Source organism: Felis catus, chromosome B2, assembly GCF_018350175.1.
Source record: "Felis catus isolate Fca126 chromosome B2, F.catus_Fca126_mat1.0, whole genome shotgun sequence".
NCBI lineage: Eukaryota > Metazoa > Chordata > Mammalia > Carnivora > Felidae > Felis > Felis catus.
Window position 1 is genome coordinate 151,051,298 of NC_058372.1, and position 17,733 is coordinate 151,069,030.

At 43.5% G+C, this 17,733-nt stretch overlaps 1 protein-coding gene across 27 annotated transcripts in view; it reads right to left on the minus strand.

The window, feature by feature from the left end:
• Positions 1-17,733, minus strand: part of WDR27 (WD repeat domain 27) — a 186,012-nt gene that overhangs the window by 51,009 nt on the left and 117,270 nt on the right. Inside the window, exon 26 of one of the 27 annotated variants that reach the window (XM_045058403.1) lies at positions 14,743-15,839. The exons of 25 other annotated variants lie outside the window; for them this stretch is intronic. In XM_045058403.1, the coding sequence (XP_044914338.1) occupies positions 15,723-15,839 (117 nt within the window). In that variant the 3' untranslated portion in view covers positions 14,743-15,722. Of the gene's footprint in view, positions 1-14,742; positions 15,840-17,733 lie in introns of those variants that run through there. One more of the 27 variants, XR_006598513.1, reaches the window with a different exon arrangement.

Genomic DNA, 17,733 nt, shown 5'->3' on the forward strand with positions numbered 1-17,733 from the left:
AAACATGGATTTGGCCTAACCTGAAGTGGAATCTTCTAAGACGTGGTGTACCTGGCGGTGTGAAAGTAAGTACAGGCAGAGGAGGAGAAGGCTGAGGTGTGCCATTTACAGCTCTTGCGAAGCTGTGACGTGTTTAAAGCTTAGGGTTACCTACGGGCACCTGGGTGGCTCCGCTGGTTAAGCGTTTGACTTTGGCTCAGGTTATGATCTCACAGTACATGGGTACAGGCCCCACATCCAGCTCTGTGCTGACAGCTGGGAGCCTGGAGCTGCTTCCGATTCTGTGTCTCCCTCTCTCTCTGCCCCTCCCCTGCTCGTGCTCTTTCTCTCCTCTCTCTCTCTCAAAAACAAATAAACATTAAAAAAAAAAGATTTTGTAAGCTCAGGGTCACCTACTGTGCTCTCAGCAGGCACCAGGAGGCGGAAGAGGTCTGTGAGGCTTTGTCTGAAGCTGACCGTGCGGCCACGATGAAGTTTTACCACAACTGCGCAGGTCAAGGTGGACACTCAAGTTTTCCAGGTGAGAACTGCCTTCCACCATTTGCACTAAACCCGGAACGATCGTAGACTCAGCTTGACACTCTGCGCCAGTGAATCCAACCTAAAATTACAAGGCCAAACAACACTCACGCAGAACTTACCCCGCAGTCAAGTAACCTCTGACGACAACCGGCGCCCAAATGACAATTGTACACACGTGCCATGCTGTCCGAAGTCACCCAGGAGTGACAGCTGTGCTCCCACACACATCTGAGCAGAAATAACCCCGGGCTCGAACTGCAGATCCAGTCCCAGGAGACCTCAGGGCGAGGGCGGGACTCACCGGCTTCATCTGAGGGGCTCCCACCCCACCTGCGGTTGGAAGTGACTAGTCTGCACTGTAGTGACAGCTTTCTTTTTCCTTAACTATACTGTCCAGGTTATTTTAACGCATGAAGGGCAGAAAGTCAAAAAGTCAAACATTTCAAAACACACCCATAATTTGATACCAAAATGACCAAAAAATTAAATTAAAATTTGAAATCAAGTCTACAAAATGAAGTATAATCACAGAGCCCAAAAGTAACATCACATTATGTTCTTCCATTTAGCGACTTTATTCTAGAGGGAGCTAAAATTAATAAAGCAAGGAAACGTTTAATAACAGCCAGTAAGAGACTATCATGCAATCACACTGGCTTTCTAGACTACATGCAAGTTATGTTTTAATGATGTTATCTGAAGCTTCTTTCAAGGCTGCCAACATGAGCGTTTCAACACTGGAATAAAACCATTTGTCTAATTTTGCTTCTTTAGATATTAGAGATAATGGCTTCAGCCACCTTAATAGAAGGTCATGTTAAGTGTTTCAAGAAAGAATATGAAAAAATAGTGCCTGTCTGGTAGGCCCGATACAGTCTCTTCCTTTTAAGGCAAAATCTATAAAGAGACAGAAAAGAGATGATGTAAAAACCAAGAAACAGTGATGCCAAAGTGTGGGTGAAATCACTACTGACTCTACAAGAAATGGAGGTAGATTAAGAAAATATACTTCATAAAATAAAAACATGAAAAATTACAGGACACCTGGGTGACTCAGTCGGTTAAGTGACCAACTCTTGGTTTCGGCTCAGGTCATGATCTTGCGGTTCATAGGTTCAAGCCCTGCGTTGGGCTGTGCGCTGACAGCATGGAGCCTGCTTGGGAGTCTCTGTCTCCCTCTCTCTCTGCCCTTCCCCCACTCTGCTCTCTTCTCTCTCAAAATAAATAAACATTTTTAAAAATGACAAAAAGATGTAACAATTATTTACTAGTGCTTACAAGCTATCCCAAAGCTTAGTTGTTTAAAATAATAACCATTTTCTTATATTTCACCATGTGTGGGTCAGTTACTGGCAGGTCCGGCTGGGTAACTTTTCTGCTCTGTGTTGTACTCATGACTGTCACCTACTGGGCTTACCTGGGACTGCTCCAGGAGTCCCTGCATGACCTCTCCACCATGGTGGCCTCAACACAGTAGGGCTTCTTATGGGGTGGCTCAGGGTCCAGGAGTGAGCAATCTAGGACACCAAGTAGAAGCTGCATGGGCTTCTATGACTTGTCCTTGGAAGTCATACGGTAGCCTTTCTGTCATACTCAACCGACAAAACAGTCCTAAGAATACCCAGATTCAAGAGGGGAGGACACACACTCGCCTCACAATAAAAGCAGCATCAAAGAATCTGTAGCCATATTTTAAGATTTTACATTCACAACCCCAGTGCTTGTCCCCTGACTCAGAATTTATCCACTTTGATATATTTGCATACATTCAGAGACAACAACTTCCAAAGCACAACCAGGCCTAAGTAGGATAATCTAGGACTAGAACACTTTAAGCAGTATATTACTTATAAACAAGGTTCTGAAGAATAATGTCTAACAGCAAATATGCTAGATATTGTAGTCAGTCGTTCACCCATGGAACTACTTACTACATCTCGAGGGCCTGCTATTTGCCAAGTCCTAGGCCAGTAGATACAGACACGGCAACAAAGAAGCTGCATGTGATCTTCGTCCTCACTTCTCAGAATTGAAGTGGCAGAGAGTGCAGGCAGGAAAAAGTAAGCTTATAGAGTGAAGCCCCTATCAGACACTGCATTTCACAGTGGCTCCTGTTACCCCAGAGCTCCCTGACATATATTAAATGGAAAAGTGAATGTCAGTCGACAATCTCCACAGTTTGTCGAAAATTCAAGGTCTTGATAAGACTCACTTTATTTCAGGATGAATAAAGACAGAAAATAATAAAATCAACATCTTGATAATAAAAACCTAACAAGACTTTTGTAAGGGAAAAAAAGGATAAAACCAAATGATCATCTCAATAGATGCAGAAAAAGCATTTGACAAACTACGACATCCACTCATGATAAAAACCCTCAACAAAGGTTTAGAGGGAAACTCGACATAATAAAGGTCATATATAAAAACCCACTGCTAACAATACACTCAAAGGTGAAAGACTAAGAGCTTTTCCTCTAAGATAAGGAACAAGACAAGGATGCCTGTTCTCCCCACTTTTATCCAACAGAGCACTGGAAGTCCCAGCCACAGCAATCAGACAAGAAAAAGAAAGAAAATGCAGGGGCGCCTGGGTGGCCCAGTTGGTTAAGTGTCCAATTCTTGATTTCAGCTTAGGTCATGACCTCCTGGTTAATGAATTCGAGCCCCATAGCAGGCTCTGCACTGTCAATGTCAGTGCAGAGCCTGCTTGGGATTCTCTCTCTCTCCCTCTCTGATCGACCCTTCTCCCACTTGCTCTCTCTCTCAAAATAAATAAATAAACTTTTTTAAAAAAAGGAAGAGAAATAAAATGCATTCAAATTGGTAAGGAAGAAATAAAACTGGAACTATTTGCAGATGACATGGTACTATATGTAGAAAACTATAAAGATTCCACCAGAAAACTACTAGAACTGATAAATGAATTCAGTAAAGTCACAGGATGCAAAATTAATATACATAAATCTGTTGTATTTGTACATACTGACAATGAAGTAGCAGAAAGAGAAATTAAGAAAATGATCTTATTGATGATTGCATATAAATAATCAAAAACTCAGAAATGAACTTAACCAAGGAGGTGAAAGACTTATACTCCAAAAACAATAAAACATTGATGAAAGAAACTGAAGAATATGTAAGCAAATGAAAAGATACACCATGCTCATGGGTTGGAAGAATTAATAGTGTTAAAATGTCCATATGGCACAAATCAGTCTACAGATTCAATGCAATCCCCATCAAAATACCAACAGCATTTTTATAGAACTAGAAAAAACAATCCTGAAATTCGTATGGAACCACAGGGACCTCAAATAGCCAAAGCAATCCCGCAAAAGAAAAAAATCTGGAGGTACCACAATCCCAGATTTCAAGATATGGTACAAGGCTAGAGTAATCAAAACAGTATGATACTGGCACAAAAAGAGACACATAAATCAATGGACCATAATAAAAAAATTCAGAAATAAACCCACAATTTATGGTCATTTAATCTTCGACAAAGGAGGAAAGACTATGCAATGGGAAAAAGACTGTCTTCAACAAATGGTATCGGGAAAACTGAACAGCTATGTGCAAAAGAATGGAACCGGATAACTTTCTTACACCACACACAAAAATAAACTCAAAATGGATTAAAGACCTAAATGTGGGACCAGAAACCATAAAACTCCTAGAAGAAAACACAGGCAGTAATTTATTTGACATCGTCTGTAGCAACATTCTTCTAGATAAGTGCCCCGAGGCAAAGGAAACAAAAGCAAAAATAATCTATTGGGATTACACCAAAACAAAAAGCTTTTGCACAGTGAAGAAAACCATCAACAAAACAAAAAGATAACCCATGGAGGAGAAGACATTTGTAAATGATATATCTGATAGGGGGTTAGTATCCAAAATATATAAAGAACTTATACAACTCAACATTAAAAAAATAATAACAATAATCCAATTTAAAAATGGGCAAAGGACCTGAATAGACATTTCCCCAAAGAAGACATACAGACAGCCAACAGACACATGAAAAGATGTTCAACATCACCAGTCATCGGGGAAATACAAATCAAAACCACAATGAGACACCACCTCACACCTGCTAGAATGGCTGACAGAAAAACACAAGAAGTAACAGGTGTTGGTGAGGACGTGGAGAAAAAGCAACCCTCATAAACCATTGGTGGGAATGTAAATTGGTACGGCCACTGTGGAAAACAATATGGAGGTTGTTCAACAAATTAAAAATAGAATGACCATATGATCCAGGAATTTCACTACCAAAGAAAATGAAAACACTAATTCAAAAAAATATATGCACTTCTACGTTTGTCGCAACATTATTTACAATAGCCAACATGCCAAGATATGGAAACAGCCTAAGTGTCCATTGACTGGTGAATGGATAAAGACGATGTGGTGTACGTACACAATGAATATTACTCAGCCATGAAAAAAGTCAGATCCTGCCATTTGCAACAATATGGAAGGAGCTAGAGACTATTACGCTAAGGGAAATAAGTCAGTCAGAGAAAGACAAATACTGTATGATTCCACTCACATGTGGAATTTAAGAAACAAAACAAGCGAAAAAACAAAGACAAGAGACAAGAAAGCAGACTCTTAAACACAGAGGACAAACTGGTGTTTGTGGGTGGGGGAGGGATGTGTGAAATAGGTGATGGGGATTAAGGGCACACTTGTGAAAGGCACTGAGAAATGTAGAGAAGTGTTGGATCACTGTATTGTAGACCCGAAACTAACACAGTATCTTAAAATTTTAAAAACTTAGAATAAAAAATAAGATGAATAAAGTTTGAGGATCAAATGTAAAAAACAATACATAAATAAATGTTAATTTTAACCAAAAGAAATTTTCCTCTGGCTCGTCCATACTTTGTAAGTGAAGTTATTTTTCAAGAATGTAAAAAAATATATATAATGATTAAAGATAATATATATACACACATAAGCCCACTCAATCATGAAGATAAATTTTTTACATGCAAAATAAATCCCTCCATATATTACAAGGGTAATATATTAAGACCAATTTGGATTTATCCTAAAAATAAAGTTGGTTTAACATTTTTAAAAACATCATTCTAACCTACCAAATTAACAGGGGAAAAAATATCATTTCGATAGCTGCAGAGATAGTGTTAAGCTTAGAAAACTAGAAGAAATAAAGGCAATTTCTTTATGTGACAAAGAGTAATTATAAAAAGTGATGATACTAAAAAGAATCTACAACAAACATAAAAACCTAATGGTGAGATATTGAAAACATTCCCCATGAGATTGGGAACGAGATCCCACCACCTCCATTTAACACGGTGCTGGAAGACTTAGCCACCCCAGGAAAGAAGAAAAGAAAGACAAAAAGTGAAAGGATTTTAAAGTAAGCCAAAAGCCATCATCATTTACAAATTATATGTATGAGAAATAAAATTCTCATTAGTCATAGGTTATATGATTATGTAGAAGAGACTATACTAAAATATTTTCCTAACAACAGAGTTTAGCAAGATTGCTGAATGTGGAATATTAAAAATTCTATTTCTATATATGAACAAAAACATTGACAATTTTTTAAAAGGCACCATTTTAAATAGCATCTGAAATTTCAGGTAGCCAAAAGCAAGTTACCGAAAGGTGTCACAAGACATCCTACACAGAAAATCGTAAAGCAGCAAGACAAAACCGAAATAAACAGAAAAGAACGCCGGTTCACAGACCAGAAGAATCAAGATTGTGGAGACATCGTCCCACCGATCTATGGATTCCATTTCATTCCAGTCCAATCCCCGTAAGGTATCTTTCACGGAAACAATATTATTTAGAATTCCTGTGAAAAGCAACAGGTCCCAGCAGCCCCGCTGCCCGCCAGAGGGGCCGAGAGGTACAGGCGCTGAGGGGCGGGGAGGGCAGGTGGTCTCCCTGGATGCGCCGATGCGCCGGGAGGACTCAGCCAGATGAGAAAAACAACTGTGACCTCGGCACCTCCTTCACCCCCTTCACCAGATAACTTCCGACTGAAAGCCCCATGTGAAAGGCACCACAATAAGGGTTCTGCAGGTAATCAAGGAGACAGTCCCCATGCTTTGCAAGACAAACAACTTTTTTTTAATGTTTATTTACTTTTGAGAGAGAGAGAGAGAGAGAGAGAGAGAGAGCACGAGCTGAGGAGGGGCAGAGAGAGAGAGGGAGACACAGACTCTGAAGCAGGCCCCAGGCTCTGAGCTGTCAGCACAGAGCCCGACACGGGGCTCGAACTCAGGAACCGTAAAATCATGACCCGAGCCGAAGTCAGACACTCAACCGGCTGAGCCACCCAGGTGTCCCAAGACAAACCACTTCTTAAACAGGACCCGAAGACACAGGCATAAAATGAATTAATCAACTGGACTGTGTCCATCCGTCCATATATACATACATCTTATCAATTCACGCCAAAACTAGAGTAGTGAGCCAAGTCAACAATTTGGGGAGGACGCGGTCAACGCGTAAAACTAACAGAATTTGTAAAAACTTCTTACAAATCAACAACATAAAGATAAACAGACAAAATAAAATGGGTGGCACACCACAGACACTTCATACGTGATCACACCCTACTTTTCCTCAGCTGCCGCTGAAGTGCTCAGTCCTTCCGAGGATGCCAAGGCCGCGCCGGAGCAGGCCCTTCCTGCACCCGGCGGCACCCACGCGACCCTCGTCCACCCTCAGCCTCCCTCTCAGAGCTCACCTGGTCGACCTGGCCCTCACCCTGCGCCAGGTTAAAAACAATGCCCCCCTTAGAGCAGCGGGTATAAACGTCCAGTCTTTCCGGCCGGGCTTGCTTGCAAAGACCCTGACCACCGTCAGCGTAGGGAGCCTCACCCACGGTGTAGGGGCCGCTGGACAGGGGCCCCGGCAGCTGGTGCTGCCCCAGAGGGAGGCCCTGGCCCTCCACCATGGCTGCCCCAGAGGAGGAAAACGAGGTGAAAGCAAAGAAAGAAACAGAGGACTCCGACGATGTTATTTGTAAATGAACTAAGCCTCTCCTGTGACCTGTTCAACAAAAAGCTGATCTTCAAAAAAAGTAAATAAGTAAGAGATCATACCCTAATAAAAAATACACATCTTCAAAAGCACTCAACCATATTAACCAGAAAATGTTCATTTAAGCCACAAGCAATCCCACTGCATGCACATCAGAAAGAATGAAATTAAAACGCCAAGTGTTGGGTATAAGCAGCTCCTGAAACTCGTCCGTGGATGACGGGTCTTTAACTTGGTACAGCCTTTCTGGAACCCTGGCTTTATTTGCTACGGTTGACCACACCCACACCTACGACCCATCGTTCCTGTCGTAGCTATATAAACGACTGAAGTGTGTTGACATGTGAGAATGTGCGAGATAGCATTAATCATAAAGATCAAAACAAGGGAAAATACACTGTGTGCCATGTATAAAAAGTTCAACAGGGAGGAATACGTTACAGGGATGTAGGTTTTCAAAGTTAAAATAAAACCAAGGAGATGATGATCATCAGGGCTAGAATACAAGTAGCTTTGGGGGAAACGGATACAAACGATGTTAGTACAAGATTCAATGACAAATCACGGAGTTGTATGCACTCGTTTGATATACATGTCCTTCCTGTGTTTCATCTCACAATAACAAAAGAAAATGCAGAAAGAATAATGGTAAGGATACATAAAGCTCTTAGCAAAACACGATTCTTCTTGTAAATGATGAAGAAAAGTTCAAGCCAACAGCAAGAAGCATGCTTAATGTTTGCATCCTATAGTCATTTCTAGTAAACTCATATATACCATATCTACAGTTAATGAAATTTCTCCATTGCTAGAAATTTTATTGTTTTATACTTTTAAAAACTACATCCAAAACAGACCAGAATTAAACAGGGATGCCTGCCGTGACCACACGGATAGAGCAAAGTTTGGAAATGCTATCTGATGAAATTCTGGAACAAAAGAAAATAAGAAGCATAAATTTGAAAATTAGGTGTCAAAATTATCCCTATTTGTATGACTGTTTACTTAAGAAAAAACTTAAGGATGTCATGTGAATAAAAATATTCAAGAAAAGAATTATTTGCAAATGAACAGCTTTCTTTCATACAGACAATACATTCTTAGGACAACAGAAAAAAGATGTTAGTATTGTAAGTACAAACGAGTATACGTATTTATTATGTACTCACCTATTATAAATTTTTTAGAAAAATAGAAGCAAAATAAGGAGGCAAAAACTTAAAATCGCGAAGGGACTCTATATTCTTGAAATAGCTCATAAAGAAACACATAACCGCAATAAGCAGAAAAGCATATCATGGTCCTGGATGAAATATTCAAGTTATAAAGATCTCAATTCACTGAAAATTGATCCCAAGATTGAATATGATCCTAATCAAAATCTAAGTATAAGTAAGTAACTCTAATATTCAGCTGGAGAAGGAAATTGTAAGAATAGCTAAAGGCAAAACAGCAGAAAAATAAGAAACTCCGCTTTGTGTGCTTCCACGAAAGCAGTAAGACACTGGCATAACTCTCAGGATTAGCTTTTCTTCACACATCTGAGAGCCGGTCAAAGGTTCGCAGCAACCGTTAGAGCGTTTACTCAACACAAGAGCTCCGGCCACTGGTCCATTCCCGGCAGGAATCCCAAGGCTCTGGGTGCTGCCACACTCCTGTCCACTCCGGCTCCCTGGCTCAGCAGCAGCCATGAAAATAACTACCTGTGCTGCCTACACGGGCTGGAGCAGAATGGATCTCATTCGCAAGAATTTTGATCGTTTACTTTGACTTGTCTGATGATGTCTCCCAGAAGGCTCGTCCTGTCTTATGCAACTCAGGCCCGGTCAGGGCTAAAGCATTTGTCTACACCAGTCACAGGCTAATGCTTTAGTCTGCTGCTGGCCGGGTGATAGATAACATTTGGGGAAACAACAGTCAAAGCAGAAACCTCGGAAGGGAAGGCAGCCATAAGAGCGTGAAAAGTTCCGCTGTGTTCCTGGAGATCTAAAAGTCCACATGCATGCTTAGGGCCATCCACATGCTCAGGAAAGACCTGGGAAGGCACTAAGTGCTCGCTTCTGGATGACCCTGAGGCTCTAGGAATAACTGATGAGAAAGTATCGTATACTGCTTGGCTGAGTGTTCAACACACACACACACACACACACACACACACACACACACACACAACTCCTATTCAAAGAGGGAAATTACTTGGTCTTTGGCATATAAGGAAATCAAAATCTGTCTTCTCGTTGGTTCACAGCTAAGTTGACTGGATATAGACTTAAATGGCCACAAATGACAAGTAATACATACAGAATGTACAGAATTAGTTCAGAAAAGTCAGTAAAAAAAAGTGAATGAAAACAACTATAAGCAGTAATTACAAAGCACTCTGGGAATGGGAGAGAATCTGATTTCTACAGAGGGATTGCTTTATAATGTTCAAATAATAAGTTTTCAACAACGACAAAAAAGTATAAGGCATGCAAGCAAACAGGAAACTATGGCCCAGACATTGGGTTTTCCAGACAGACTCTGATCAGCTACTTCAAATATGTTCAAGAGGCAAAAAGGAAACCATGCCTAAAGAACTAACAGAAAGTTTGAGAATGATGTCTCACCAAATTTAAAATATCAACAGAGTTAAGGGCGTCTGGGTGGCTCAGTCAGTTAAGTGTCCAACTTCAGCTCAAGTCAGGATCTCACTGCTCATGAGTTTGAGCCCCGTGTCGGGCTCTGTGCTGACAGCTCAGAGCCTGGGGCCTGCTCCAGATTCTGAGTCTCCCTCTCTCTCTACCCCTACCCCGCTCACGCTCTCCCTCTCTCTCTCTGTTTGTCTTTCTCTCTCAAAAATAAATAAACATTAAAAAATGTTTTCAAATATATCAACAGAGTTAGGAATTGGAAAGAGGAACCAAATAGAAATTCCAAAATTGGAAAGCACAATAACTGAAATGAAAAATTCAGTAAAGGGGCTCACCAGCAGACTCAGATGAACAGAAGGAAGAACCAGAGAACTTTAACACAGGTCAGCTGAGCATCCAATCTGAAGACTAGAAGGAAAAAGAATGAAGAAAAAGGAGCAGAGCTTGTGGGACACCATCTAATGTACCAAAACACACAAATGTACAACACAACACAATGATGGTCCCAGAAAGAAAGCATGAAGAGAAAGGAGTAGTAAGAACATTTGAAGAAATAATACCTGAATATTTTCCAAATTTGATGAGAACCATTAATCGACACATCCAGGAACTCAACAGACTCCAAATAAAATAAACTCACAGAATACCTGGATACATTATAAAGAACATTTTCAAAGACAAAAAGTCTTGAGAGCTGCAAGACAGAAGCAATTCATCGTGTACACCTGATCATAAATAAGATTAACATTTGATTTCTCACTGGAAATCATGGAGTCCAAAAGGCATCAGGGTGCCATATGCAAAGTGCTGAAAGAAACAAAAAATCTTTCAGTCAATCATCCTATACCCAGCATATCTATCCTTTGAAAATACAGGAGAAAGTAAGCTATCCCCAGATAAACATTAAGAGAGTGTGTCGCTAGCATACCTTCCCTACAACCAATGCTGGAGGGAGCCCTTCAGGCTGAATGGACAGACACCAGGTAACAACAAGCCCACAGGGACACCAGCAAGAGTAACTAAATAGGTAAATATGAAGGACAGACTGAATGGTGAAAGACTGACAACTTTCCCCCTAAGATCTGGAACACGACAAGGACGTCTGCTTTCAGAACTTCCATACAACATTGTACTAGAGGTTCCAGCCAGAGCAATGAGACAATAAAAGGAAATAAAAGCCATCTAGAATGGAAAGGAAGAAGTAAAACTATCTCTATTTGCGTATGACGTGATCTTATACAATAAAAGTTAAAAAAATTGATTAAAAATAATTACTACAGCTAATAAACTACTTCAACTAGGTTGTGGAATACAAGATCAGTATACAAAAATTAGTTACAGGTCTATATATTACCAGTGAACATTCTCAAATCAAGGAACCAATTTATATCAGCATCAAAAAGAATAAAATACCCAGGAGTTAATATAACAAAATATATGCGTGGCCATTACAGTGAAAACTATGAAACGTTGTTGTAAGAAATTAAATAAGATCTCCATAAACAGAAAGGCATCCCATAATCATAAATGGGAAACAATATTGTTATAATGGCAATACTCCCCAAATTCAGTTAGAGAATTCAATGTAATCCCTATCAAAATTTTTTGTATGTTCAAAACGGCAATCTGATCCTAAAACTCATATGGAACTGCAAGAGACTCTGAATAGCCAAAACAACATTGGAAAAAAAAAAACAAAGTTGGAAGACTCACACTTCCCACTTTCCACACTGACTACAAAGCTACAGTAAACAAGAGAGCATTGGCAGTGGCCTAGGGACGGACATAAAGAGGCACAGGATAGAGTTGAGAGCCCAGAAATACACCTATAATCCACGGTCAATTGATTTCTAACAAGGGTTCCAAGACTATTCAATAAAGGAGAAGAACCTTTCAACCAATGGTATGAAATAACCACCTATGTACAAGCCCCCAAAAGAAGGGGGGGTAGATTTGGACCCTTACTTCACGTGACGCAGAAAATTTAATAACTTCACATGTTGGGAGGATGTTATAAAGAAAAGTGAAAAGGCAGTCCACAGGATGAGAGAAAATAGTTTCCAGGTTTACATCTGATGAGGATCTGATAACCAGGAAATATAAAGAACTATGAAAACTAAATAGTAAATGTCAAACCACCCAATTAAAAATGGACAAAAGATTTCAACAGAATTTCTCAAAAAGATTTGAGTAGAACTTCCCCAAAGAAAAGGTTTGCTCCAAAGAAGATGTACAGACAGAGATGGCAAATAAGTACATGTAAAGACATTCAACATTAATGAATCATCAGGAGAAACGCACATCAAAACCACAAGATACCATTTCACACTCACTAGAAACGCTATAATAAAAAAATCAAAAATAAGTGCTGGCAAAGAGGTGGAGAAATCAAGACCCTTACACATTGCTAGCGGGAATCTAAAATAATGTAGCCGGGGTGCCTGGGTGGCTCAGTCACTTAAGTGTCCGACTTTTTTTTTTTTTTTTTAATTTTTTTTTTCAACGTTTTTTATTTATTTTTGGGACAGAGAGAGACAGAGCATGAACGGGGGAGGGGCAGAGAGAGAGGGAGACACAGAATCGGAAACAGGCTCCAGGCTCTGAGCCATCAGCCCAGAGCCCGACGCGGGGCTCGAACTCACGGACCGCGAGATCGTGACCTGGCTGAAGTCGGACGCTTAACCGACTGCGCCACCCAGGCACCCCTTAAGTGTCCGACTCTTGATTTCGGTTCAGGTCGTGGTCTCACAGTTGGTGAGATCAAGCTCTGTGTCAGGCTCTGCCTGGGATTCTCCCTCTCCCTCTCCCTCTCTCTCTGCCCCTCCCCCGCTCTCTCTCTCCCTCTATCTCCGCCCCTCCCCCGCTCTCTCTCTCCCTCTATCTCTGCCCCTCCCCCGCTCTCTCTCCCTCTCTCTGCCCTTCTCCCACTTATTCTCTTTCTCTCAAAATAAATACACATTTAAAAATAATAATAATGCAGCCACCATATATAAAAGTTTGGCATCTGTTCCAATGGTTAAAAACAGAATTACCACACGACCCAGAAACTCCACTCCCAGGTCCATACACAAGAGGACGGACAAGATACGTTTACACAAAAACATGTGCCTGAATCTTCACAGCCGCGTTATCCACTACAGCCGCAAAGTGGAAACACCCCAAAGGTCCATAAGCCAGATGTGGGCTATCCAAACCGTGAATCGTTTTCAGCCATGAGAAGGAATGAGGTGTAGAGACGTCTACTGCACGGATACAGCAGACACAAAAGGACACATGTTGTAGGACTCCACTCACGTGACACAGTCAGGAAAGGCAAACCCAGGAGACGGGAGGAAGGCCGGTGGTGGCCAGGGATCTGGGGCTGTGGGAATTGGGACCAGCTGCTAATACGTACAGGTTTCTTTCCGGGGTGATGGAGCTATGCTGGAACGGATGGACGCTGGTAGTGGTTACACAATATATACATACGCTCAGGCCAGCTGAACCGCACAGAGAAAAGTGGTAAATTTTAAGTCATGTAAATTATGTATCAATAAAAACAGCCAATGAAGATACACACTGAAATATTTACAGATGAAATGCCATCTGGGATTTGCCTCAAAAAAAATTGTGAGGAAAGGCCGGAAGAGGTGAACAGACTGGCTGGGGGCTGCTAACTGTGTGAGGTGGGGATGGAAACACCAGGGTCATCAAGGTATTCTTCCCACTCTTAGATGCACTTGACATTTTGCATTATAAATTTATTATTCTAAGTTTATTTTGAGAGAGAGAATGTGTGTGTATGAGCGGGGGAGACACACAGAGAGAGAGAGAGAGAGAGAGAGAGAGAGAGAGAGAGAGAGAGAGAAAGAGAAAGAGAGACAAAGAGTGTACCAAGCAGACAGCATGGAGCCAGATGTGGGACTTGAAGTCACAAACCGTGAGGTCACAACCTGAGCCAAATTCAAGAGTCAGTCACTTAACGGACTGAGCCACCCAGGGGCCCGCCCCTATGAAATTATTTTTAAAAGAACTAAGCAAAGCTTTTTAAAAGGGATATTGAGGAGTAGTTATTATAAGGCTACATTATCAAAGGTGGTGAACTGTGTCGGGACGGTGTTGGAACAGAAAATAACGTGAAGTAACAGAGACGAGAATATCATATGAAAGGTTTGGCATTTCAAATTAGTGAGGAAAAAAGTAATTTGGGTGCCTGGCTAATCCTTTGGGAGAAAAATAAATCGGTAATAGACTTACCTAGTACCATACATGTAAACAAACAAGAAAAAAATTAGGAAATATCAATGAATATGTCATCTGAGGGGAAAATTCTCCTAAGTCTAAAAACAAAGACAGGGGGTGCCTGGGTGGCTCAGTCGGTTGAGCGTCTGACTTCGGCTCAGGTCATGACCTCATGGTTCGTGAGTTTGAGCCCCGCGTCGGGCTCTGTACTGACAGCTCGGAGCCTGGAGCCCGCTTCGGATTCTGTGTCTCCCTCTCTCTCTGCCCTTCCCCTGCTCGTGCTCTGTTTCTCTCTCTCTCAAAAACAAATAAAAACATTAAAAAATTGAAACAAAAACAGATCTTAGAATTTTTAATACCACAAACTGAGAAAAATGAGTGCTAACATATGGTAAGGGGTTAGTATCCCAAGGGGAAAGAGGGGGTATTTCAATGAAAAACATTTAAAACATCACTAGATAATGCACAAAAAAAGAAATATAACTGCCCGACCACGCAGGGCTCCTTTCTGCGCTAACAGCCAAACAGTTTCTGCTCCGAGAAGCCCCCTCGTGAGTGTGGACGCAGGAAGTGAGGGGTGCTTTCCACAAGCCCTGAAGCCCCGTGCTAATTCCCTTCCTGCCCTTGACTGTGTGGGCCCAGGTCTGTGACCTGTGCTGACAAATGCCGTCTAAATAATAATTGTTATTGTTTGACGTAAACCATTTCCTTTCCTCACACTCTATTAGAAGATACACAAGTTGGCCCCAAGTTTTTGGAGAAAACTCGGCAAAAGCTGTTAAAAAGTGAGGACGCTGACTCGGCAGTTACTCTTACAAAAGTTATTACGGGGAAGTAATCACACAATCACGAGAAACTCATTTACCAGGATGTTCATCACAGCAATGCGCGTACATCCAAACAAGTTAGGAGCTACCTGAACGCAACAACACAGGATTAGTTAAACTGTGGCACGCCCATAAGGTAGAGCGAGATGCAACTCTCCAGGCTAATTTGGTGAAAACCAGTACTGTGTTTGCATAGGATCTCGTCTTGTGTCAGTGTATAGGCATCGACACATCCACACAGATCCGGGAGAAGACAACCCGAAAGTTTACGTGTTACCACGGTAACAGCAGTTGCAGCTGAGTTTGGGACAGTTAATAAGAGTTGCTGTGGTTGTTTTTGCTTCCCCTTGTTCATGTGTATTTTCCATTTTCCAGAACGATATGCTTTTTAAATGTGAGAAAGTACAGAAAGCATTAGAAATAGGGGCGCCCGGGGGACTCTGTCAGTTGAGCATCCAACTCTTGATCTCGGCTCAGGTCACGATCCCAGGGTCGCGGGACGGAGCCCGGCGTCGAGCTCCGTGCTGAGTGCGGAGGCTGCTTGGGATTCTCTCTCTCTGCCCCTCCCCTGCTCACACGTGCGATCTCTTTCTCTCTAAAATAATAAACAAATACATAAAACCATCTATGAAGCTAAAAAAATTAAAAATTACACCAATGTATTGTTTGTGTATCTGCACCTCAAATTTCCCATAAAATGACTGCATATTCTCAGGATCCTGCCCAAAACAGACTTTTTTCCCCCCTGGCGGTAAAAAGACTGAGGGACCCAGAGCCACGAGGTGGCCTGTGCCCCAGCCCCGGCTGTCCTTCCGTGAACCCCTGAGAGAGGGGGGCCCCGGCCGGGGTGCCGTTAGACAGCCGCCTCCCACGAGGTCTGCTCCCTGCTATGACACAGCTGTTCCCTCAAATGCTACTTGTGTGTGTGGAAAGCCACAGTTGCCACGTTTTCATAACTCACGAACCTCACGAGCACTGCGCAGTCACCCGTCAGAACAGAGCCATGTGTCACGGGAATCCTATGTGCTGAGGACACTGAAATGCTGCAACTTATTTAAAGATAAGTTTTTCAAGTTGGGCTTCTAAGTCGTTTTCAAAGAAACTGAGCAGGACTCAAATTACAGCCCAACTGTCACATTCCTGCACTGTGACCGCACCGTGCTCGAGGCTGGAGGCCGCGGCCGTGAGTGTTTGCAGAGCCGAGAGCCTTGCCAGACCACCGGGAACAGATGCCCGCAGCAGCCAGAGAGGAGACCCACACCCGCCAGTCACGACAGGCGCCGTCCCCCGCGGCCAAAGCTACGAGCAGCTGCGTCTGTCATACCGACGGGTCCCGCGCCACGGCTCCCGCCCCAGAAACCTCACGCACAGCCTGCCGTATGGGAGGCCGCGGCGAGCCCGCGGGGCCAAAGTCAGACACTGCCTCTGTCTTCCCACTCCACCCACGTGCAAATTCACAGACACGTCTACCCCTGACTGCTACCGCCAGCCCCTCCGCCGTCCCACACGTGCAGCCGCAGGACGGGAGCGCACGGCCTCCACTGTGCAAAACCACGGCACACGCTCGGCTCTGCTCCTGGGGTTTTGTGCGCGCACTCACGGGCGGTGGGTGCCGGGCTGAGGGTGTTTGCGGCCGGGTCACGGGCCGGTCCTGGCAGCAGGTCGGAGCTCCCGGGGCCCTGCCTCCCCGCCGCCCCTCGCGGACAATGCACACGACCGCGCCACGCTGTGACTTAAACGAGAACAGGACAGCAAGTACCAAGAGGTTGAGTTCTAAAGTTGTCCTGAGCCGCACGTCTGAATTCCACCGCTAGGGAACTGCTTTTCTGTAAAACACGTGCAAACGTAACACCACGTACCACGGTTGCCAAAGTAACAGCGACGTCTGTGTTTTCTGGACTCAAAAGCAATATTCGACCTTCAGCCCGTCTACTCGCGGAGCTCGTCTGTGCGGATCTTCGCCTCCGACCAGTAAAGGACGTCAGTGTGAACACTCAGCCCTGACTCGCGTCAGCCACGCCACCTCGCCGCATTCGCAGTCCTGGATTCCACAGCGGTTGTCTCCACACGCGCTCTCTCCCCGCGTGGACGCGAACAGAATCGGACCTTCCTGCCGCCATCACACCACGGCAGAAACACAAGGTGAGCTCTGCGGCTTTGTGCTTAGCGTTTCTCTGCCATCACCGCGCTCCCGTGGCGGCACGCTCGTGGCCTGTTCCCGCGGCAGCCAATCCCGCCTGGCTCCCACCGTGGCCATCTGTCACGCCGGCGTGCCATCGAGCACCTCTGGACGGTCAGACGGCCGCCCACCGCGCGGGCCGTGCATCTGCGGGCAGAGGCGGGGGGCCGTCGGCCGGGCGCCCCGCACGCGGGCCGTACTTCTGCCCTCGGGTCATGGGGTCCACACAGGCGCCCACAGGGCACTTCGGCGTCAAAGGGCAGAAGAGGGCCGTTCGCTCCCCGCTCACTCTGCCGCGGAGCCTACCTTC